The sequence below is a fragment of the Onychomys torridus genome, chromosome 2 (assembly GCF_903995425.1).
Source record: "Onychomys torridus chromosome 2, mOncTor1.1, whole genome shotgun sequence".
Taxonomy (NCBI): domain Eukaryota; kingdom Metazoa; phylum Chordata; class Mammalia; order Rodentia; family Cricetidae; genus Onychomys; species Onychomys torridus.
This window is the reverse complement of record NC_050444.1, coordinates 100,860,278-100,884,559: the sequence shown is the minus strand read 5'-3', so window position 1 is coordinate 100,884,559 and position 24,282 is coordinate 100,860,278. Positions and strand designations below refer to the sequence as shown.

The following is a 24,282-nucleotide window of genomic DNA, read 5'->3' as shown; positions in this document are numbered from 1 at the left end:
AAGGGTGAAGTCAGGAGCCGCCAGCCAGATGCAGAGCAAGCAAGATGAGAATTCTCTGGGGCCTTACCCTATGCCAGATACTACACGGGTTAACTTAGTCCCATCTGGAGATCAGCGGGAGCCTGCGGAATTGGGAGAGAGATGCACTGCACACTCTCCTTATGCTCTCCTGCCCTCCCCCACCTCCAACTCAGGAGAGAGCAACCTCCAATCACCTCAAACTCCAGTCACAGCTGTGAATGCAGGGCTCCAGAAGGCAGGGGTAGTGCCAGAACCAGGTATGGTGGCCCATGCCTTAATCCCAGCACTCAGGAGGCAGAGGCAGGAAGATCTCCTAGTTCAAGGCCAGACTGGTCTACACAGCTGTTCCAGAACAACCAGGGCTGTTACACAGAGAAACCCTATCTTGAAAAATGAGAGAGGAGGGTTGGAGATTTAGCTCAGTGGTAGAGCACTTGCCTAGCAAGAACAGGGCTCTGGGTTCGATCCTCAGGTCAAAACAAACAAACAAACAAACAAAAAAAGCAGAGGCCACCACACCTGACACTCATTGGTATTCCTTAACTTTGAATTTTTAAAGTAACTTTGTGACATCCCTATCCTCTAACCTTCGTTGATTTGAGCTTTTACATGTTTTTTCTTTTTTCTTTTCTTTTCTTTTTTTTTTTTTTGGGTCATTTGTAAGAGTTTATATTTTAGAGACGTTAACCTTTTATAATTTATAATATATCTGGGAATCAAACTTGAGTCCTCTGCAAAAGCAATATATTTGCTTAACTATTGAGCCATCTCTCCAGCTCCCAGTCTTTGTTATTTTGTGAAGCAGGGTCTCAGTTTGTAGCCCAGGCAGAGAGGTAGAGAGGTAGAGAGGTAGAGAGGCAGAGAGGCAGAGAGGCAGAGAGGCAGAGAGGCAGAGAGGGAGAGAGGCAGAGAGGCAGAGAGGCAGAGAGGCAGAGAGGCAGAGAGGCAGAGAGGCAGAGAGGCAGAGAGGGAGAGAGGCAGAGAGGCAGAGAGGCAGAGAGGCAGAGAGGCAGAGAGGCAGAGAGGCAGAGAGGCAGAGAGGCTGGCAAACTGGCTCAGTGGGTAAAGGTGATTGTGGCTAAGTCTGATTGCCTGTGTTCAGTCCCTGGAATCCAAGTGGTGGAAGGAGAGAACCAACTCTCACCAGCTGTCCCCTGAATGCCACACATGCACCAAGGCACATGTGCACACATACTTGCATGCACACACACAAACACACACATAAAATAATAAAAGTTTAAAAAATACTGACAGATTTACCTATTCAAGTTCTTATAACTACATACCTGACAGACTGGAAGAGGGAAAGAGAGTTAATTGCACGTGTGTGTGTGTGTGTGTGTGTGTGTGTGTGTGTGTGTGTGTGTGTTTAAATTTTTTTAAATTCTTCGAAGCAACACTGATGATAGAAGGTGGCTTTCATTCACCAAGAGACTTGGATAAAGACATTTACAGGAATGCCGGGCAGCAGTGGTACACGCCTTTAATCCCAGCACTCGGGAGGCAAAGCCAGGCAGATCTCTGTGAGTTCGAGGCCAGCCTGCTCTACAGAGCAAGATCCAGGATAGGTACCAAAGCTACACGGAGAAACCCTGTCTCGATAAACAAACAAACAAAACACACACACACACACACACACACAAACAAAAAAGACATTCACAGCAGCTCTCCAACATGGCCAAGACTACAGATAACTAACAGAAGTGCAGATACATAAATTGGACTATACACACTCAATGAATTATCACACAATAATTTTCTAGGAGTGGTAGTGTCTGCCTGCAACAACAGTAATAGAGGCAGAGTTGGGGAATCATGGGATCTAACCCAGATTGGGCTACAGACTAAGCTCCAAGCCAGTGTGTACACTAACTAAACAGTGAGACTGTCACAAAAGGAAGCCGACAAACCAGGTGTTGTGGCACACATTTCGGCACTCAGGAGGCAGAGGCAGGCAGATCTCGGTGAGTTTGTAGCTAGCCTGGTCTACATAATTAGTTCCAGGCCAGTGGGGGCTATGTAGACCCCTTGGGGGCAGGGAGACAGAACGATAATTTACTTCATGGGTGGTGGCATACAGCTAACACCAGTACTTGTGAGGTGGAGTCAGAAGCATCAGGAGTTCAAACCAGCTTTGGATACATAATGAGTCTGAAGGCAGCCTGGGCTACACAAGAAACCAGAGGTAGGGGGAGAAAGAAAGCGAGGGGGGAACTAACAGCAATTTAAAAAGTAAGCAAGTAAGCTGACAGGTGATGGTGCACGCCTGTAATTCTAGCACAGTAGAGGTGGAATCGAGAGCATCAGATCAGGTCAGCCGTGGTTACACAGCCTGTGCTATATGAGATCCATGAAAAAAAAAAAAAAAAAAAAAAAAGCAAAACATAGAAAATAATGACTACCTTACCACATAGATGACTCTCACTGGCATAATGGACCCTCTAAAGACAGTAAACCCGTTATCTGTCCCAGAGTCTTCTAGAATGTTTCCATAGCTAAGTCTAGAGATAAAGTCTATGTGCCCTCCCCTTGATTCCAGAGAGACTCTATCTCAACACTGAGAAGGTGGTAGATATGAGACAGTATTACCTAAGGCTAGACCATAAAGTCTTGCTCTTTCACCTTGCTCTCAGGATGGTCCTCTCTTAGAAGGAGCCACCATGCTGTATGGAAATCCAAGCAGCTCAGGAAAGCCCCACATGCATGAGCAGTAAGCCTGAGTAAGCTGCACTGCTGTAGCTGAGCCGCTCACCAAGAGCAGCACACACACTTGTCCACCACATCCCTTCCTGATCTATCCATTCCAAAATGGGTAATTTGCTTTCTTCCCATCTGCATGTTCTCCTCATCTCCAAATACATAAGGAACTTACCATGTTTAAAGAGCAGGCATGGTGGACACATTTGCATTCCTAGCCTTTGGGAAGTGGGAGAAGGGGATCAAGAAGTCCAAGGCCAGCCTGGGCTACCCAGTGAGCTACAGGACAACCTGGGCTACAAACTGAGACCCTGCTTCACAAGACAACAAGGATTGGGAGCTGGAGAGATGGCTCAGTAGTTAAGCAAATATATTGCTTTTGCAAAGGACCAAAGTTTCATTCCCAGATATATTATACACAGCTGTTCCAGAACAGCCAGAGCTGTTACACAGAGAAACCCTATCTTGAAAAAATGAAAGAGGAGGGTTGGAGATTTAGCTCAGTGGTAGAGCATTTGCCTAGCAAGAGCAAGGCTCTGGGTTCGATCCTCAGGTCAAAAAAAAAAAAAATCAAAATGAGGAGAGGGCAGAGAGGCATGTGTGTGATGCATATGCATGTGTGTGAGTGTGCATGTAGAGGCCACAGGTCAACCTTGGTTGTCCATCCTTAGGAACAACGCACTTTTTAAAAATTTTATTTTATATTTTGTTTTTCTGAGGCAGGGTTTCTCTATCCAGTCCTGGGTGTCCTGGAACTCACTCTGTAGACCAGGCTGGCCTCAAATTTAGAGATCTACCTGCCTCTGTCTCCTGAGTGCTGGGATTAAAGGCATGCTCCACTACTGCCCAGCTATGTGCACCTTATTTTTTTGAAACAGAATCGGTTGCTGGCTTTCTCTCTAATTAGGCTAGGCTAATCCCAAGGATCTTCTGCTACCTCCCAGCACTGGAAACACATCCATGTGCCTGTCATCCTTGCTGGCTTTTTCTCCCAGGGGTTCTGAGAATTGAAATCATGTTTCCAATTTGCACAGGAAGTATTTATTTACTGAGCTACCCCCTCCACCCCAGCAGGGTAATTAATAAACACAGAAAATTTAAAAATCCTTTCAACTACTCTGTATTTTCCAATCTGTACATGAACTCAATTTTCCAAAAGCTCTTAATTTTCATGTTATTCTAGGTTAATAAATCTTGAAAATAGATGTATTTAAGTCATCTGATCTGCTGATCACTGTGGAAAACATAACAAGTCAGCAATATTTACATTTAAAAAAATGTAAGAGCAAAAATCCAAACCACCTGGATGGTGGTGGTGCACACCTTTAATTTCAGCACTCAGGAGGCAGAGGTAGGCAGATCTCTGTGAGTTTGAGGCCAGCCTGGTCTACAGAGAGAGGTCCAGGGCAGCCAGGGCTACACAGAAACCCCATCTAGAAAAAAAAAAAACCAACAAAACGAAAGCCAAACAAACAAACAAACAAAAAAAGCTTGTTTTAATTAATTTGGCCAATATGATTTGAGTTGCTCATCTTTCTTGCATGTTTGGGATTAGCAATAATAAAACAGATCAGTAATTACTATTAAGTGTAATGTAGGTTAGCAAGACTGTATGAAAGGGTATTGTGTGAAAGTATGAAGGAATATTTTTGTAATAAGCATCAAGTTTCATTCATTAAATATATTTTAAATTTTAAAATAAATATATTTTAAAATTTATTTTTAGCCGGGCGGTGGTGGCACACGCCTGTAATCCCAGCACTCGGGAGGCAGAGGAAGCTGGATCTCCGTGAGTTCAAGGCCAGCCTGGTCTACAGAGCTAGTCCAGGACAGGCTCCAAAGCTACAGAGAAACCCTGTCTCCAAAAACCAAAAATATATATATGTATTTTTAAAATGGTGTATATATGTAGTGTGTATGTATATACTGTGTATGTATGTACTGTGTATGTATGTATGATGTATGTATGGGTCTATGTTTGGGTATCTGCATTTGATTACAGGTCCTCCGGGAGAGCAGCAAGCATTCTTAACCATTGAGCCATCTGTCTAGTCCTATTAAATGATTTGTAGAGAAAAAACATTACTGCTTTTAAAGTCAACCTTAAAGTAGATGAAAAATCATAAAATAAATATGAATATCTTCAGTTATTTACTTCCAGCCCTGAAGATTGACCTCAGGGCTCCTGCCTGCTGGGTGAAGGCTAGCCTCCAACTTGTGACCCTTCAGCCCAGTGGTTCTCAACCTTGCTAGTGCTGCAACCCTTTCATCCAGTTTTCATGTTGTGGTGACCCCAACATAAACTTATTTTGTGGCTACATCATCATTGTGATTTTGCTACTGTTATGAGTCTTAACGTAAATTTCTGATATGTGATCTCTTCTCCACCCACAGGTTGAGAACCACTGCTCCAGCCTCAGCTTCCCAAGCAGCATATGCCACAGCCTCATGTGTTTCTGATCCGTTTTAGCCTAAAGATTTAGCGTTGTGTTGGGGCCTATCATCTGTCTATTCTTACTGTTCACTCAGTAACTCCATCTTGGGGAAAAAAAAAGTGTTGAGGACCTGTAAAACACAGGCACCAGTGAGGATAGTGTTTGTTCTAAGTAGTTTAAAGACTAGGAAGACAGTAAATTCTGTCACTAGAAGATGATAGTTAGGTGTGATTTTTGGGTTGATTATTTAGGCCCAGAAAGAGTTAACAGGAGAGCTGGGAGATGGGGCCATCTGGGGGATGGGGTGGGGTCCGGGAGAGTGTTCAGGATTTGAAGCTGGAATGAGGGAACTGGGCTGCATCGACTTCCAGCATCTTCTTCTAATTACAGGCCACTCTCACTGTACTGCAGCCTCCAGCTTTTGGGCGCAGCCTAGAGGGCTTGTAAAATCACAAAAGGGCGTAGGCCAGAGAACAGAAGGGCTGCAAGTTGGCCCGGACTCCTTGGCTCCAAGCTGCTTAACTTCTATAAGCCTGCTTTCTCATCTGTAGAATGGGAAGGTTGTAGCTTGTGTTTTGCCAAACACATTTAGGTTTGCCTGCTCTTTGGCTAGCTGGTTACAGTTTTAGAAAGTGTGGGGGAAGGAGCAAAGCTTTGCCAGTGGTTTTCACACACCCAGTCATTTCCATCCCCCCCCCCCTTTTCTGCCCTCCCACTTAGATTCAGAACTGTTGTTCCCAGGGATCATGGCCCTTTGTTCTCCAGAGGCTGAAACTACCACTTGTTTAGATGTGATTTGTTGTCTGAAAGGTATCACCTGTTGTGTTTTAGACTACCACTAGCTAAAACTGCCAAAGGTACGTACAGTTAGTTAGTGTAAGTATCATATTGGTTCAGCACTAATACATCAAGTGCATTCCCTTCTCTTTGTTCATTTCCTGATTATCTCCACTCACAATAACCACCTCCTTGACTTGTTGTCATGGCCATTTAGCGCTAACACGATATACATCTTCATTAGCAATCTATACCTCCATCTGATGTTCTCTCTTTCTCGGTGTGTGTCTCTCTTTCAGAAACGGCTGAGCCTCTAAGTTTTCATCCTCCAGCCTGAGTTTTACTGCTGCATGGATTATAGACTTGACCACCGTGGGGAACTTCCAGTGGATTGTAAATTTTCTCTACAACTTGAATATTCATAAGGATCACCTAGGACGGGGAGAGGGACAGCAAGGATCTCAGTAGGTAAGGACCCCATTGTCAAACCTGGAAACCTGAGTTTAATATTGGGACTCACATGATGGAAGGAGAGAACCTGCAGGAACACGGTGTCCCCTGATCTCCATAGGCAGTGCCCCCACCACGGCTTAAAAACAAACAAAACCAATAAAACAAAAACAAAAAACCCATCTCAGGATCTAGTTAAAGTTCAGACTACTAAATGGGGGAGGGGCTGAGCTGCTAGCTAGTCCTCAGGTGAAGCCCATGCTGTGGAGCCCGAGTACAGTTGCAGTTTCAAGGCCCTGTAGAATTGAGGACAGTGGGGTGCGATGGGGGGGGGGTTCCACAAAAGATGACAGCCGGGTGCTGCTTTGATATTTAGTACTCAGGATTAGAAACTTTCCCTTTAGGCATCTTTCTGTCCCTTTTTGGGTCCATGATTTACCACCCACACCTGACAGTTGCTTTGATAATTGCTTGGTTTTGCATTTTCTTCCTTCTTAATCAACAGTCACATAAAAAAGGGTCTCTTTCTGCTCACATCTGCATTGAAACATCAGTAATTCAGTTTTTTGTTGTTATTTTTGTTGAGACAGGGGTTCTCTGTGTAGCTGTGGCAGTCATGGATCTTGCTCTGTAGACCAGGCTGGCCTTGAACTCAGATCCACCTGCTTGCCTCCTGAGTGCTGGGATTAAAGGCATGTGCCCCATTGCCCAGCAATAAGCCAGTTTTAAAGAATCCGTTTTACCTCCTTCTTGCCATGCAACCTCTCCCCCTAATACAATATCAAGTTCAGAATGAGAAGCTTGAAGACATGTCACAGTAATTCCCTTGATTTCTTTTAGCTCCACATGGAATTCTCTGCACAATGCAGATTGCTCCACGTTTAACATTGGGGTGTCTTATTTCCTTTAAAAGCATGGAATATTCCTTTAAAAAAATGAAATCCCTCCATTTTGCTTATTCAAAGCTTTTTCTGATTTATTCTCAGCTGTGAGTCTTTTTTTAAAAAGCAGTACTAGATAGATATCAATACTTAAATATTTGAATATTTTTAATGTCCTTAATATTTTTAGCCTGTTTTATATAGAAAGTATCTGATCTTGTTCATAGCTGTATATTCAACACCAAACAGTGCTTTAAAAACCAGCATTTTGGGGGGATTCAATGAAGGATGAGAGAAAAGATTCATTTAAAAAAAAATACTTAAATGGCTTCTAATTTACCATGTATTTATTGGGAACCTGGGTATTAATAAGTAAGTAAAATTAGATGGTTCTGGTTCAGTAAAAATCATGACGTGTCAATCCATATCAGAAGACTGGGCATATTACAAAATATTAAAAATATGCATTGGCTAAAGGATCAAAATTAAGATCACCTTTAGAAACCCTTTAAGAGTATTTTAAGAGACGAAATATGGAGGGGTTAGTAACACTTCTCTCTTGTACCACCTACTAGCTACCAGTCTTCTAAGGAAATAAAATTTTAACTGCAGCTAAAATTTAGTTTGGGCCCAAATCCATATCCCAATAAGCAAACTAGCCTTTCGGTGTCATTGTTTTGTTCTCACTGGGATTGCATTTTTCTTAACTGTTCTCTGTGGTTGAAATGTCAACGAAATGAAAGAGGGCTTTCTCGTGTTACATCCCCAGGAAAAGGAGACTGCAAAGCCCATTCTGCGACGTTAGAGAGGCCTACAAGGTGCACACCCTGCAACTGCTTCACCGTCCAATTTGATCTCTGGGTTTTTGCACAGCTCCTCTTTTTGGATGATGTAAACCGCGCAGGAGCATTACAGTACCCCCACCTTGGAGAAGGATGAGCGAACAAGCACCGTGGACTGCCAGTTTCTCTTAAACCTGCAGCCGTGGGCTACAGGCCCGGATACCCGCCCCCAAACCGGGTCCACAACAATCGTTTCCTCTCTCCCCGCCTTTTACATACAGTACACATACAAATACACACACGCAGAGCAGCCAGCAGGGGCGGGCCGGGCGCGACCACTGTGCCAGCTGCAGGGGAGGGAAGGCGGGCAGCTCGGGCTAGGCCTCGCCCGAGGCCCTTCCCTTCACTCCGGTCCCGCCGCACCTGATTTCCATTCCTTGTAGGAAGGGACACCTGTGGGCCCTCGGGTCTCCAAGAGCTCAGCTTGCGAGCCACGGTCCTCTCCGGTCGGCGCGCCACCCCCACCTGGACGAGCAGTTGGTACGGCCCAGCGCTAGCGGGCGCCGAGCGGGAGCCGCGCGGGAGCGGCGCAGCGACGGCGGCGGCAGTGGCGGTGGCGGTTGCAGCTCGGAGCCGTTGAGACGCCTCTGCGGCAGCTGGTGGCGCAGGTGGCCGGCGTGGACGTGGGCAGAGGCGGCCAGCGCGCCCCCACGGCCCCAGCGTCGCCGCCCCGCAGGTGAGGGCCGCCCCGCCCCCGCTCGGCGCGGGTGGGAAGCGGGCGGCCGCGTTCGCCGCCTCCCTCCTCTCCCGCCGCGCCCCTTCGTCTCTCCCTCCCTCCCTCCCTCCCTCCCTCCCTCCCTCCCTCTCTCCCTCGTGGGCTGCGGCCCGTGGGAAAAGCCCTGGGAGCGACGGGGTAGGAGGCCGGCGGCCGGGCGGCGGGCAGCATCCCTGCCTCAGGTGGCGGCGACCGCAGGCCCCGGCGCTGCGCGGGGCCGAGGCCGCGCTCGGAAGAGGCGCGCAGGCGGCTCCCCCTCCCCCTCCCTCCGCGGCCTCCCCTCCCCCTGCCCGCCTCCCCGCGGCCCCTCCCCGGGGTTTGCGCTTTAACCGCCCTCCCTGCTGTCCCTCGCAGGCGCGTCGCGACACCCCGAGGCATCCTCCCCCGCCCGCGGGCCCGCCAGTCGCAGCTCGCGTCCGCGCTCGCATCTCCCGATCGCGGCTGCGCTGCTCCCCCTCCTGGTCTTGGGACTCCCGGCGTCGCCCCTCAAACATGACTCGCGATTTCAAACCTGGAGACCTCATCTTCGCCAAGATGAAAGGTTACCCTCATTGGCCGGCTCGAGTAAGTGATCTGCAGCCCCGGGGTAGCGGTGCGGCAGCCCTTCCGGAGGCCTGCTTCCCTCCCATCGTGTTCTTCTCCGGTTCCTTTCTGTCCTTCCTCTCTCCCTCGCCTCCCGTTACCGTTACTTGGAACCCTTCATTTTAGTTTTTCTTTCTTTTTTTTTCCTCCGTGCAATTGTAAAATTCCAGGTTTTCCGTCACACCCGCGGTTTCCCTCTGGCTGGCTTTTGAGCCTCTGACAGGTGTTCCTCCTAGGAAATATTTAGAGATGACGCTCAGTTCATGTTCCATTGTAGATGAAATAATCAAGTACGATTTTTATGTTTAAGAAGGAGTGAAACCTTGAAATTTCCTTTAATTTTGGAATTTTGAATAAAATACAGGTCGTCAACGAAATAAGCAATTTACAAACCCTTGCATGTCAGATGTGATTAAACTAGATTTGTATGTATTTAATACAAGATTTGCAGTTGGTGATGCACTTGGACCTTTTTATTCACATTCCTTGCCTTATGACCTTGAAGTTTTACGGGTTTTTTTTTTTTTTTTTTTTTTTTTTTTTTTTTTTCTCCATAGGCAAAAGGGGGGTGGGTGGGAGCTAGACCTTCCCCTGGGTTACTGTAACCGGAGAAGTCTTAAGGACTCAAGATGTGACATGAGACACCCAAGCTCCATTTTCAGGAAAAAAAAGTTTTTTTTGTTTTTTTTTTTTTTTGTTTTTGTTTTTGTTTTGTTGTTGTTGTTAGTTTATAATGGTGCCTAGGATCAGAACATTGATGGATAGTACTTAAAGAATTTTGACTAGATAATTCAAAATCATTTAAAAAATAAACTGTGTTCTGAAATGGTGATTTTTTTTTAATATAGTTTATTTGTTTCATTGTTTTGTTTTTCGAGACAGTTTCTCTATGTAGCCCTGGCTGTCCTGGAGACCAGGCTGGCTTAGAACAGAGATAGATCCACCTGCCTCTGCCTCCTGAGTGCTGGGACTAAAGGTGTGCACAACCACCGCCTGATCATTTATTTTTTCCCATACATAACTAATCTTTAAAAGGGTTTTCTTAAAAATGATAAACCCCATAGTTAATCCTGTCAGCAGGGAAGATTTGGAAACCCCTTTGATAGACGAGTCATGACTCAGTACTACTGCCCGGTTCCCCAGCTTCCCCCTGCCCATAGGTATACCTTTTCAGTAGAGCCTTACTTGAACAGTTCCTAGTCATAAACTTTGTCTATATTTGGTGTTCTCACTTGTTTCCTACAGGAAACCCTTTTAACTATTGCTTTGTGCATGCTTTGACTTGTACGTATATTGCAGACATCTTTAGACCTAAAGTTGAATTTCTTTATCCTCCTATATGGTTCTCTTAGTTATATAACCATGTACTTCTGAAACATTGTATTTTAACTGTAAGGCTTGCTGGACTTGGGAAGGTTTAAGGTCCCCCCCAGAGATACTTTATGGCTATCAAGACATCTGTGCTTATTTTGAAGTGTCAATAAAGCCCAGGGTTATCTGATACCCATATTCAGAGTTCCATGTAGTTAGAAGCCAGGTGTAAATGCTTTAAACTTTTTCTACTTTGGGGGGCTGGAGAAGTGGCTCAGTGGGTAAGAACATTGGCTGCTCCTCCAGTGTGTCTAAGTTTGGGTCCCGGCACTCACATTGGGCAGCTTAAAACCACAGTGTTTGAGAGATGACTCCAGCTCAACATTTGGCATTTGCACACATGTGCACATACTCATATGCAGACACATACACCTACATTTAGTTAAAAATAGTTTAAAAAAATAAAATAAAATTTTCAGGTGGTTGGTGGTGGTGGTTGGTGGTGGTGGTTGGTGATGGTGGTGGTAGTGCAGGTAGTACAGGTAGTGCAGGTGCAGCACACCTTTAATTCCAGCACTCCAGAGGCAGGTGGATCTTTGTAAGTTCGAGGCCAGTTTGGCCTACAAATTGAGTTCCAGGACAACCAGAACTGTTATACAGAGAAACCCTATCTTGAAAAACAAAAACCAAATACCATCCTCCCTATTTCTTGGGGTGATTAAGAGTTAGTGCTACTAAAGGTAAAAATAGCCTTTGAAGGATAGAATATTTTCCTATTGATTTAAATGGGTCTCTTCTTTTCTTTAAAATTTATCCTTCCTCTATGTAGCTCTGGCTGTTCTGGAAGTTGCTCTTTAGACCAGGCTCTGCCTCCCAAGTGCTAGGATTAAAGGCATGAGCCACCACCACCAGTTGAAAAATTAGTAATTTAAAAAACCTTTATGCATGCTTATGGATGTTTGGCCTACATGTGTGTCCGTACACCACTTTGTGACTTGTACAAAAGATTTTAGATCCCTGAAACTCAGTTAAACAGCTTGGAGCTGCTATGTGGGTACTAATAATTAAACCTGGATCCTCTGGAGAAGATCAGCAAGCATTCTTAACCACTGAACCATCTCGCCAGTTACAAGTGCTGCTTTCAATGAGTTCATTTGGATTGGAATAGGATGTTTTTACTCTTCCCTCTCATTTTCTTTTTCTTAGAAGCAGCTGAATGTGTGTTTTTGTTTTGTTTTTTTGAGACAGGGTTTCTCTAACAGCCCTGGCTGTCCTGGATTAAAGGCATGCTCTGTCACATCCCAGCATTTTTCTGACTCTTATTGTTACTAAAACATTGGGAAATAATGCTTTTCTGTCTTTTACAATTTTTAAAAATTCATTTCTGTGTGTATGGTTGTATGCCATATGTATGTGAGTACCTGAGGAGGCCAGAAGAGGGTGACAGACCCCTAGGAGAAGTGATTGAAAGGGGCTTGTGCGGGTGTGAACCCAGATCCTTTGGAAGAGTTGCAAGTGCACTCTTTACACTGCTTTAAGATTTGCTATTGGGCTGGACAGTTATGCCACAGCCTTTAACTCCAGCACTTGGGAGGCAGAGGCAGGGGGATCTCTTGAGTTAGTTCAAGGACAGCAGGACAGCCAGGGCTACACAGAGAAACCCTGTCTTGAAAAACCAAAAAAAAGGGGTGGGGCTCAGTATAGGTTTTGCTACCAAATGAGTTCTGGGGGAAGAAATCTTGCCTGTTAGAACTTATTTGAATGGATTTGTAAAATGGCTCGGTTTTGTATCATCCATTTGAGTATTTTATTCTGAGTTCACTTGTGTGTACTGAGATGTGTATCATTTAAAAAACTTTTAACTTTTTGGATCTTTTTTAGGTAGATGAAGTTCCTGATGGAGCAGTGAAACCACCCACAAACAAACTACCCATTTTCTTTTTTGGAACCCATGAGACGTAAGTCCTGTTAGCATTTCCAGCTCCAATGACAGTTCATTTTGCAGATGTTAGGTATAAAACGAAGAGCAAGTGGAGATTTCAAAATTCAAGGGGAAGTGACAATGAAGTAGAAAACTTTACTATGTTTTTAGAGACAGGGTCTCATTCTGTAGCCCTGGCTGGCCTTTTCTGTTCCATGTAGACCAGGCAAGCCTGAACTCACAGAAATCAACCAGTGTTTGCCTCCCATGTTTGAGGATAAAATGCCACTGTATCTGGGCTGAGATAGTAAACTTAAAAGTGATCTTGAAATTTTCAATTCAATGCTGGGAACATTTGTTGTTGTTTTTGAGACAGGATATCACTGTGTATCCCTGGCTTAGACCTCACTGTGTAGACTTGGTTGGTATTGAACTCAAAGAGATCCATCTGCCTCTGCTTCTGAAGTGCTGGGATATAAATGTGCCCTTATGCCTTACTGGGCACTCTTGTTTTAAGGTAGAGACTAAAGACAGTACATTTTGGGAGAAATTGAAGGGAAAGTTGGACACAGGGAATGAGGGGTAGATGTGATCAAAATGTGCATGCTGTATACATGTATGAAGTTTTCAGAGTTAAAAAAAGTGACAAAAATAATAGATGCTATGTGATCAGAAAGTTATCCTCTTAGTAATGTCAAGAGTGATGGATGGATGCCAGTAGCAAGGCTTTGAGAATTCTTTGTTAGTAAAATAAGGACTACCTGGCACTGTGTTAGGTCTTCCTAGCCACACGAATGGTGTGGAGAAGAGAAGCAGGAAGCTAGATAGTGTACTGTGTGTTTCTGTGATCACCAGAGGCAGTTTGTCCGACCTGCCCCAGGTGGGTGTATGGCTAGAGAACTGATTGGGTAAAGGAAGTTAATATTCTACGCAGCTAAATGTTGAACTGTTTTCTTTCTTGTAACCACATGAAACTAATTGAAGGCTATTGTAGACCAGGCTGGCCTCAAACTCACAGAGATCTGCCTACCTCTGCTCCTGAGTGCTGGGATTAAAGGTGTGTGCCTCCTCCACCTGGAAAGTTAACATTTTTATTTCAAAACAATTCTTTAAAACAAATTAATGATGAACTAGGTGTATGATGGTCTTTTGTGTTCCCAAAATTTGGGAGGGTAATTATTTGAATTTTTAAATTTGGGTTTTTTTAATATGGAAGTCTATTGTAATAACCAGGAGTTTAGAGAGATGGGGAAGGAAGAATATAGATAAAGAAGTAGTAATTCAGGAGAAGTGTACTAACTCATAACTGATTTATTTTAAAATTTATTTATGGCTCTGATTGGCCTGGAACTTGTGTATACCAGGCGGGCCTTGAATTTAGATTGACCTGCCTCTGTCTTTGGATTGCTAGGATTAAAATTGTGCACCACCATTCCTGGCCTTAAAGATTTGCTTGTGTGCATTTAGAGTAGAATTCAGTGGTTACTTACTGTATTATTTCCCCAACGTACAAACATCTGATTCTCCTTAAGTCTTTTGTGTCATTTTTGTGGAAGTCAAGTTTTGAATACTAGACCCTGACCTTTTAGGTATACTGACCATGCATGCTATCTTAGACCTAACTTAGTCAAAACTGACTTTTAGTAAGTGGTTCTGATACGGACCCAGTTAAGAAAAACTTTGCATTACTATTCTCAGAAGTCTAGGTCAGTGCTTCTCAACCTTCCTAAAGTGACTCTTTAATACAGTTCCTTATGTTGTGGTGACCCCAGCCATAAAATTATTTTGTTGCTACTGTAAAATTATAACTGTAGTTTTGCTACTTTTGTGAATCGTAATGTAAATATCTGATATGCAGGATATCTGATGCAACCCACAGGTTAAGAAACACTGGCCTATGTTAACCTTGATTTCATAGTAGATAATCTCTCCCATTTCTCACAAACTCATGACTGGCCTCAAGTTCATGCTGTAATCCTTCCTATAAGTGTTTTTACGTTGGTGTACTCCAAATGTATAATCAGAGTTATCTTTGTATTTCAATCAGATCATGCCATTTCCTGGTCCAAAAATCTTCACTGACTCCCTATAATATTTTATCAGTAACTTAAATGATGAGCTAGCAATGAATGCTAGTTATGAGACTCTGTATGAACTAACCTGTGTTTACCCACTCAACTTTTATGTCTTCTCTCTCACAACTAAAACAAAACAAAAAGCAAACAGACAGTAATGAAACAAAAAGCCCATTTTCAAAAAAACATGGGAGCCTGTGTTTCTGCTTTCAATATTTATTATTTATTTATTATTTATTTATTTATTATGTATACAGTATTGTGCCAGAAGTGGGCACCAGACCTCATTATAGATGGTTTATGAGCCACTATGTGGTTGCTGGATATTGAATTCAGGATCTCTGGAAGAGCAGCCAGTGTTTTTAACCTCTGAGCTATCTCTCCAGCCTGAGGGAATCGGTGTTTCTAACTACAAGTTTTGATTGAATGTTAGTGCATGGTTTATGTTGGAGGGGCACGGAGAGAGTAACTTTGTGGGGTCGGTTTTTCCGTTTCTATCTTTATGTGGAATCTGGGGACCTAAATTCATGTTCTCAGGCTTGTGTAGCAAGACTTCCAACTCCCAAGCCAGCCCACAGTGGTTTTTTTTCACTGCCTTGTTTCATCTTGCCTGAGAGTTTTCTGTTTTTTGTCTGGAAAGATTACGCTATCAGATATTGAAGTCAGTCAGATCTTAGCTCAGTTCGTCCTGTTTATATTTATATTCTCTATTGAAATGATGCGTGAATTTTGTTTTCCTTCCTTTGACTACAATTAGCCTAAACGGCCCTATCTTGTCATCACTTTTAAGGGGCTAACATGTCCTAGCTGTTAAATATTTGATAATGGAAAGCTCTTGTGCTAAAGTTCTGTTTATGAATTTTCTGCTAACATACTGGACAATACTAAATACAGCTAGATTAGAAATCTGTCATTTACTTGTTACATGACCCTGGGCAGGCCTTTTCCTAATTTGCAGAGTAAGAATGATAATGGAATCTACCTTGGAAGTTTGGGGTGCATACAGGGTGTTACATAAAAGACTTGGACATGTAATATGTTTGGCATGTGCTAAACATTAAGTGTTTAAAAATGTACTGCTTTGGGCTGGGAAGACGGCTCTGTCAGTAAAGTGTGGAATAAAACATGAGGACCTGAGTTCAGCTTCCCAGTACCCATGTACAAACCCGAGTGCAGTGGTATGCTTCTGTAACTAGTACTGGGTACAGAGACAGTCGGTCAGCTCTGTAGCCAAATCTGTGAGCAAATGACAAGATAGAGGACAACTGAGAAGACAGCCTGGCATCCTCATTGACACCTGCACACACACCTGAACATATGCATACTTAAACACACACATTCAACACATGCTATAAAGCTTTGACAGGTTTTTGATAGTAATCTTTTCTTGGATTTATTTAAAAATAGTAACTAATGTTTTGTATTACACATATATATATAAGATATATATTATATATGTAAATATATAATGATGTATATTAGAGATATAAGTATATAATAAATGTATATTTATATAAATTTAAAATTAATAGCAACACATTGTTTTCTTTTTTTCCTTTGTTTTTTTTTGAGACAAAAAGTTCCTCTTTGTAACAGCCTTGGCTGTCCTGGAACTCAATTTGTAGACCAGGTAGGCCTGCTGAGTACTGGATTAAAGGTGTGCACCATTACCACTTGGTACTACATATTTTTTTTGAAGCTGCTACTTACAGTGTTTCTCTGAGTTTAGCTGTATTTTTCTGAAATCTGAAATTGTAATAGTTATTTTGCTACTCTTAGTACTTTTAATATAAAAGTTGTATGTTCAGCTGTAGGAATCTTAAAAATAAATGTTGTATAAATTGTTTTAAAACTTGCCTAATTCAGTTTCAAGAGTGAAGGTACATGGGAAGTTAATCGTGGTACATGGAAGAAATGAAGGAAGGAGTCATAGAATGGAGTTTTTTTTATTTCCTTCTACAATAGTAATTCTGTCCAACTTCCTTAACTCCAACCACCATAGCTACATGTGGCATTATGTGTGTGTTATGACTCCCACCACACCATAAGATGGACTATGTGATTAATCGGAATATAGCAGCAGGTTCATGGCACTTAGTGCTGCTATAGTTGTGTATTTGATTGTCTAATGAAGCATTTCTTTCTATAAAATTAAATGCTATTATATAGTATAAAATATTTTAAGTTTTTTAAAAAGTCCGTATTGTGGGTTATGGATGTTTTTGTCTGCATGCCTGTCTGTGCACCACATGTGTGCATGGTGCCTGTAGCAGCCAGAAAGGGCACTGGATCTTTTGGGACTAGAGTTGTGAGCCACTCTGTGGGTGCTGAGAATCAAAACCAGTTTGGAGCCAGTCCTGTAAACTGCTGAGCCATCTCCCTAACCTGTTACATTTACTTTGTGAAACAGAGTCTCTTATATTCTAGGCTGACCTTGAACTTGCTGTGCAGACAAGTAGGACTGAACTTCCGTTCTTCTGTCTGGTCCTTCTGTCTTCTTCACTTATGCTGGTGTAACAAATTTCAGTTGATTGAACTCAAGGCTTTATGTATTGGAGGCAAACATTGAACCCACTATCTGCAGCCTTTGATGTCAAACTACAGTTGAATTTTTATTTATCTTTTGAGACAGGGTCTTTCTTCAGTGCCCCAACTGTAGGACCAGGACAGACCCGGATGGCCTTAAATTCACAGAGATCCTCTTGTTTCTGCCTCCAGTGTGCTGGGATTTATGGCTCTTGTCACCCAGCCTTTGAATGTTTTTTGAACAGTCAGTCAGCTGTCACCACTGTGACAAGTATCTCTTGGGAATTGGTAATAATGTCTGTAAACTAATCTGGACCCCATTTTACTGATCCTGTGAGGTTCTGTCCCCAGGGAAGGATTCTTTTTTCTTCTTTTCCCACATTAGTGTTTTCAGGATAATCCTTTGACTCAACTCATTTTAGAATTGGCTAGGTACAAAGATTGTACACCAATAGGCTTGATTATAGAGCACTTTTTTAATAATAAAAGTGATATAAGTAAGCTAATTTTGGTGTAACCATTCAGGGAAAAAAGTCTTTGTCAACAAATTTTTTATCATAACTGTTAAGTATGATGTCTTGGAATGAATTTTTTTAAGATTTATTTATTTTATGTATATTTATTTGTCTGCATGTACACCTGCACATCAGCTCCCATAGACAGTTGTGAGCCGCCATGTGGGTGCTGGGAATTGAACTCAGGACCTCTGGAAGAGCAGCCAGTGCTCTTAACTACTTGAGCCATCTCTACAGCCCTTGGAGTGAATTTTTAAAAATACTGAAAGAATCCAGGCCGTGGTGGCGCACGCCTTTAATTCAATAATATATATACACATATATACATGTATATATGCACATGTATATATATATATGTGTGTGTGTGTGTGTGTGTGTGTGTGTGTTGAAAGAAGAGTATAATTGATAAAATTATGGATCATTTTTTGGTAGGATATGGTGTTCTCTCAAAACAATAAAAAAAAAAAAAATTAAGACAGTTGTCATGTTAGCCCAGCCTGGTTTTGATGTTGATGTATAGGTAATTATGACCTTGAATTTCTGATCCTCTTGTCTCCAAACTCTTGCGTACAGCATTACAAGTGTGTGCCACTATGCCTGGTTTGTGTTCTGGGGGAAAAGAAATTACAGCAGCTTTATTGTGATAATTCGTTTCTTTCAGTTCACCCACTTAAAACTCTAAATTCAGTAGTTTCTACATTTCCAGAAAGTACTGGAGACATCATATTAGATTTTAGATTATTTATCATTTCAAAAGAAACATACTACCTAATGATAGATACCTCTGTTTCTCCTCCTTTGCTGTGACTGAGGCACCCTCAAACTACTTTCCTAAGTGTTTCATATAAATGAAACCATTCAATGAGGTCTTCAGTTGCATTAATTTGTTTAATATAGTGTTTCAAGATTAATACTTTAACCATGCTCCCCTTTCTTATTTACTGCCAACTAATATTTCATTGTCTTGTTTTAACATGTTGTATTTATGACTTAATAGACATCTATGGTTTCCCACTCTTGGCTGTTATGAATAATGTTGATAAAACCACTTACACATAATTATTTTCTTGATGATGCTGGGATCTAGCCCAGGGCTTTGCATATCCTAGGCAAGCTCTCTACTCCTGAACTCTATACAGTCATCCATTGTGTATGCTTTGTGTGGACATATGTTTTCACCTCTCTAGAAACTAATTCTTGGTTTGATTGACAACTTAATGTTTAATCATTTGAGAAACTGCCAGACTGCTTGCAGAACATTCATGTATAAATATCCCAAATTCTTCATTTTAGTTTTTGCTTTTTTGTGACTGGTCTCATGTATGTCATGTAGGCCTCAGACTTCAGAACTTTAAACAGATTCTCCTGCTTCTACCCTTAGAGTGCTGAATTAACAGGCCTTTGTCATGGTACCATACATGAAGTTTTGTGGTGCTGGGAATGAACTAGGACTTCCTACATTCTAGACAAGTACTGTACCAATTGAGCTATATCCCAGCCATAAATTGTTGTTTTTATTTCTAGTTCTGTGATTGGCTAGTGATGCCGAGTGTCTTTTATGTATGAATTTAAAAAGATCTTGGGCTGGGCAGTGGTGCCGCATGCTTTTAATCCTAGCACTCGAGAGTCAGGAAGATCTCCCGAGTTTCAGGTCATCCTGGTCTACAGAGTGAGTTCCAGGACAACCATAGCTACAGAGAGATGCCTTATCTCAAAAAATGAAAAACAAAACAAAATATCTTGGGCCAGGCATGATGGGACACATCTATAATCCGATACTTGGGAGGCAGAGACAGGCAGATCTCTGTGATTTCTAGGGCAGCCTGATATACATAGATAGTACTAGGCCGGCTAGGGCTACTTAATGAGACCCTGTCTGAAAAAAATTTTGTGGGGCTCGTAGTGTTGGAGACATGCATCAGTGTAAGTTAAGAGAACATAACTGCTCTTATAGATGACCCAAGGTGGGTCACAACTGCTGCAACTCTTACTCCAGGGAATCTGATAGCCTCTTGTGACATCTGGGTATTGTACTCATATGCACAACTACCCCTTCCCCAACATATACATGGAATTAATAAAACCAAAATCTTAAAAAAAAAAACAAAAAACCTTTGTAGAGTTATGAGTTATTTAGGTTTATAAAGGTCTGTGTCGGAGGGATCAAAGGGACGGGTAGAACTTTGAGAAACCAGCAGAATTTAAGTCTACACACTAACCAAGTAGAAGGAAAGGTTGTAAATTTTTAACTATTTCTGTGAAAGAGGCATGCTGCTCTACAGAGGAGTTCCAAGACAGCCAGGGTAAAAACAAGCCCTGTTTCACCCCTTCCCCCAAAAAGATTAACCTCAAGTGCCACATATTAGGCAGTGTCCAAGCATTGACTCAGTCCCATATCACTAATCTTCATACTACTGAGGCTTTTTTAAAAAGACTTTACTTTAAAATAGTGTATATGTGTTTTGCCTGCATGTATGTGCACTACATGTGTGCGGTACTGGAAGCCAGAAAAAGGCATCAGATCCCCTGGAACCTAGAGTTACAGATTATAAACAAACCCATGTGCCATACACAATGCCTGGCCTCTGTTTAACTGTTTTTAACTTTATTTCTATATTTAAAGATACAAAATTTTTAAAATATGCTATATTTCCCAGTTTAAGATTATATCCAGCAATGTCATTCCCCCCCCCCCCCCAGCTCCCCCAGACAGGGTTTCTTTGGGTATCCCTGGCTGTCCTAGTACTCGCTCTGTAGACCAGGCTGGCCTTGAACTCAAAGGCGTACACCACCACCTCCCAAGAATCATTTTCAGGAATATTTTGTGCAGTACTCTACCAGGGATAGTTTTATTAGTTCTTTAGTATAGAATTTCAGCAGAGAAGTAATTTGTTAGATATATTAAACATTTTTGAAGAAATAAACATCACTTTAGTTTTCCTCTTGCTTTGGGTAAAATACTTGTATATAACCATCATAGCAGAGCAGTCAGACATACTGTGCCCATCTTTACAGAGTTGATGTACCTTTTTATTTAGATTTATTTTCTGGGTATGGGGGTTTGCAGATATAAGGGCATTGGGTCCCCTGGAACTGGAGTTGAAACAGTTGTGAGCTACTGTGTGATTGCTGGGAACTGAACTCGGGTTCTCTGAAAGAGCAGCAAGTGTTCTTAACCACCGAGTCATCCCTTCAGCTCCAAATTGACAGACTTTCTAAAGAACATGTAGGGAGATATAAGGGATATCTTGAAGAGTGGGTCTAAGTACATTGAAACAGTTAATGCTCTTTATTCATGGATTTTTTTTTTTTTATTTACTTTGGGGTTTTGAAGCTCTGACTATAAGATCTTCTTGCCTCTGACTCCCAAGTGCTAGAATTAAAGGCATCTGCCACTATACCTGGTGCAGATTAATATTTTTTAATTGCTCACTTACTTTAAAATATAGTGTAACCACAGACCACATAGATAAGACCAAATGAGCAAAAAAAGTATCTGATACAAACATTCCTAATTAAAATAATGTTCTTATTTCAGCTCATACTACAAAAACATTATAGTCTGTCTTGTTGAATGGAGTTTTGTGTGGAGTCATTTTGATTTTTTTTTATAGACCTCATGTTGATTTTTAAACTAGTCTTATAGTAGTAAAATGCTGTTTAGTAGTTTCTAAGTGCATGAAGGCTATGCTTTATTTTAGATTAAATCCATATTAAAACAGCTTTGGCTATTAATTTTTTTAAAAGATTTATTTATTTATTATATATACAATGTTCTGTCTGTGTGCATCCCTGCAGGCCAGAATGGGCACTAGATCTCATTACAGATGGTTGTGAGCCACCATGTGGATGCTGAGAATTGAACTCAGGACCTCTGGAACAGCAGCCAGTGCTCTTAACCTCTGAGCCATCTCTCCAGCCCTTGGCTATGAATTTAATGTTAAAAAATTACTAGTAATCATTAAATAAGCGATCTTTTGGTTTTTCAGGACAGAGTTTCTCTTTGTAACAGTTCTGGCTGTCCTGGAACTCACTCTATAGACCAGGCTGGCTTCAAACTGAAAGAGATTCGTCTGTCTTTGCCTCCTGAGTACTGGGATTAAAGGCATGCACCACCACTGCCCTGGCCTAAATAAGCCATCTTTAAACTGAAACACACATTAATAAAAGCTAGGTATTTGCCTGGATTTTGAAAATGTTTTGATTACAGGAATTTAATCATGTATGTACTCTGAAGAGGTATTAGTTTATATTCACTTACCTTTTCTGTCAGGGATAAGAGTTGACTGACTGCACATGTGAATGAATAAAAAGATGATGTCTAATTCCATCATTGAGGAAAATTATTTTTTGAACAGGATTTCATGTAGCCCAGGCTGGCCTCAAACTTGCTTTGTAGCTAAGGATGGCCTTGACCTCTTATTTCTCTTGCTGCACTTCCCAAGTGCTGGGATCACAGGTATGAACCACCATGCCTGACTAAATAAATAAATGAATTTCATAACTTTTTTGGAGACAGGGTTTCTCTGTATAACAGTCCCAGTTGGAACTTGCTTTGTAGACCAAGCGAGTTACAACTTACAGAGATCTGCCTGGCTCTGCCTCCTGATTGCTGGGATTAAAAGCATGAGCCACCATTGCCCAGCCCTATTCCTTTTAAAACATGTATTTATATCACATGCTTTGTTGATACTTTTAGGAATTATGTAATGTGCCAAATGTTGAAATGAACACATTTTTGGTGCATTTAAATGCTTTATACTAATCATGTTTCAGTTTGTTGTGGAAAATAGCCAGGTTTTTATTAACGTAATTGTTGACATTTCTGGGGTACAGTGTGGTTCTTTGATTTGTGTATATTATACAGTGGAGGAAATCATGGTAACTATCATCAATTATCCATTTCTTTGGTAAGACCCTTTGAAATCCCTTTTAGTTATTTTGAAATATACATGGTATTATTAACTATATTTAAATCATTTATTATTACCATCATTATTTGTATTTGAGTACAGACACTCTGTGGTACTTTGGCCTTTGTCTGGAGGCCAGGAAAACCTGTGGTGTGGTCCCTTCTCTCTACCTTATTTGAGACAGCATCTTTCTGGGGTTATTTTTTTGTGCTGCATATGCCAGACTAGCCTTTTAACTTGGGAGGATTCTTCTGTCTTCCTCTCCTCTCACCATAGGTCACTGGGATGAGAGATAACTGAGCTGCCCCATTTAGCTGTATATGGGTTCTGGGGATTCAAACTCAGGCCCCCTGAACCATCTCCCTAGTCTATTTTAGCCTTCTGTGTTTGGTTGGTTGGTTGTTTGAGACAGGGTTTCTCTGTGTAGCCATGGCTGTCCTGTAACTTGTTCTGTAGACAAGGCTAGCCTCCAACTCAGAAAGGTCCATCTGCCTGCCTCTGCCTTACGAGTGCTGAGATTAAGTGCTTGTGCTAGTTTAGCTATTTTTAAGTGTACAACCAGTCAGTGGTGTTAAATACATTTCATTTTTTGTACAACTTTAAAAATAAGAGTTATAGATCTGGGTAATTGTTAGTGGATTTTATAAAAGTATTTCTAGGCTGGGAGTGTAACTTAGTGGTAGAGAGCTTGCCAATCAATCATTAATACTATAAAAGAAAAACAGGGTTTGGCATTAGATATGACTTTGTATTAATCCCTCTTATCTCCACCCCCTACACAGGGAAAATTTGTAAGTAAGCAGCACCTGAAGAACGTTTCTACTAAGAGCATTCTTACCTACTTACCCTGGTGAAGTTGATCTCACTAATGAGATGACTAGGAATTAAAACTAGTTTGTATGAGCTGGCTATGAGGGTGCACCCGTTTAATCCCAGCACTAGATAGGCAGAGGCAGGCAGAGCTCTTGACTTTGTGGTCAGCCTGGTTTACCCAATAAGTCTAGGTCACCCAGGCTACACAGAGAAACCCTGGGTTGAAAAACAACAAAATGCAAGAAACTAGTTTGTAGATAGAAAGTGTTTATTGACTCGTGTCACCTAGTAACCAAATACGTATTTAATGGAGGTTGCTTTTCACTTCCTTCTGCCCTTTTTGTTACAGTGCTTTTTTAGGACCAAAGGACATCTTTCCTTACTCAGAAAATAAGGAAAAGTATGGCAAACCAAATAAACGAAAAGGTTTTAATGAAGGATTATGGGAGATAGATAACAATCCGAAAGTGAAATTTTCAAGTCAACAGGTGAGTCATTATATTAAAATTTACTGTTATTTAGTGTTAGAGGGAAAAATATTGTCATTGTAAAATATACATCCAATTATAGAATCTTATGAGTTTCAGATTGTTGTGCTCTTTTTCGGTTGAACGTTGACATTTTGTGTCTAAATTATTCCTAATTGAATGGCTAAATAGATTTCAAAAATAGGGAAGAACTTGGCTGTTTAGCTGTTTTTTGATTGTCAATAAAGTTTAAACTATTACTGAATTTAAAGCCATAATTTAATGTCTTGTTAGGTTCAGCGCTCTAAAATTTTATTTATTATTGTATGTTTGAGATGTGT

At 41.6% G+C, this 24,282-nt stretch overlaps 1 protein-coding gene across 3 annotated transcripts in view; it reads left to right on the top strand.

Annotated features, from left to right (window-relative positions):
- Positions 1-8,595: 8,595 nt before the first annotated feature.
- The window catches only part of Psip1 (PC4 and SFRS1 interacting protein 1), a 38,885-nt gene continuing 23,198 nt past the window's right edge, over positions 8,596-24,282 (top strand). For all 3 annotated transcript variants that reach the window (XM_036179895.1, XM_036179896.1, XM_036179897.1), the window contains exons 1-4: positions 8,596-8,779; positions 9,173-9,382; positions 12,593-12,669; positions 23,824-23,962. In XM_036179895.1, the coding sequence (XP_036035788.1) occupies positions 9,311-9,382; positions 12,593-12,669; positions 23,824-23,962 (288 nt within the window). In that variant the 5' untranslated portion in view covers positions 8,596-8,779; positions 9,173-9,310. The remainder of the gene's footprint in view (positions 8,780-9,172; positions 9,383-12,592; positions 12,670-23,823; positions 23,963-24,282) is intronic.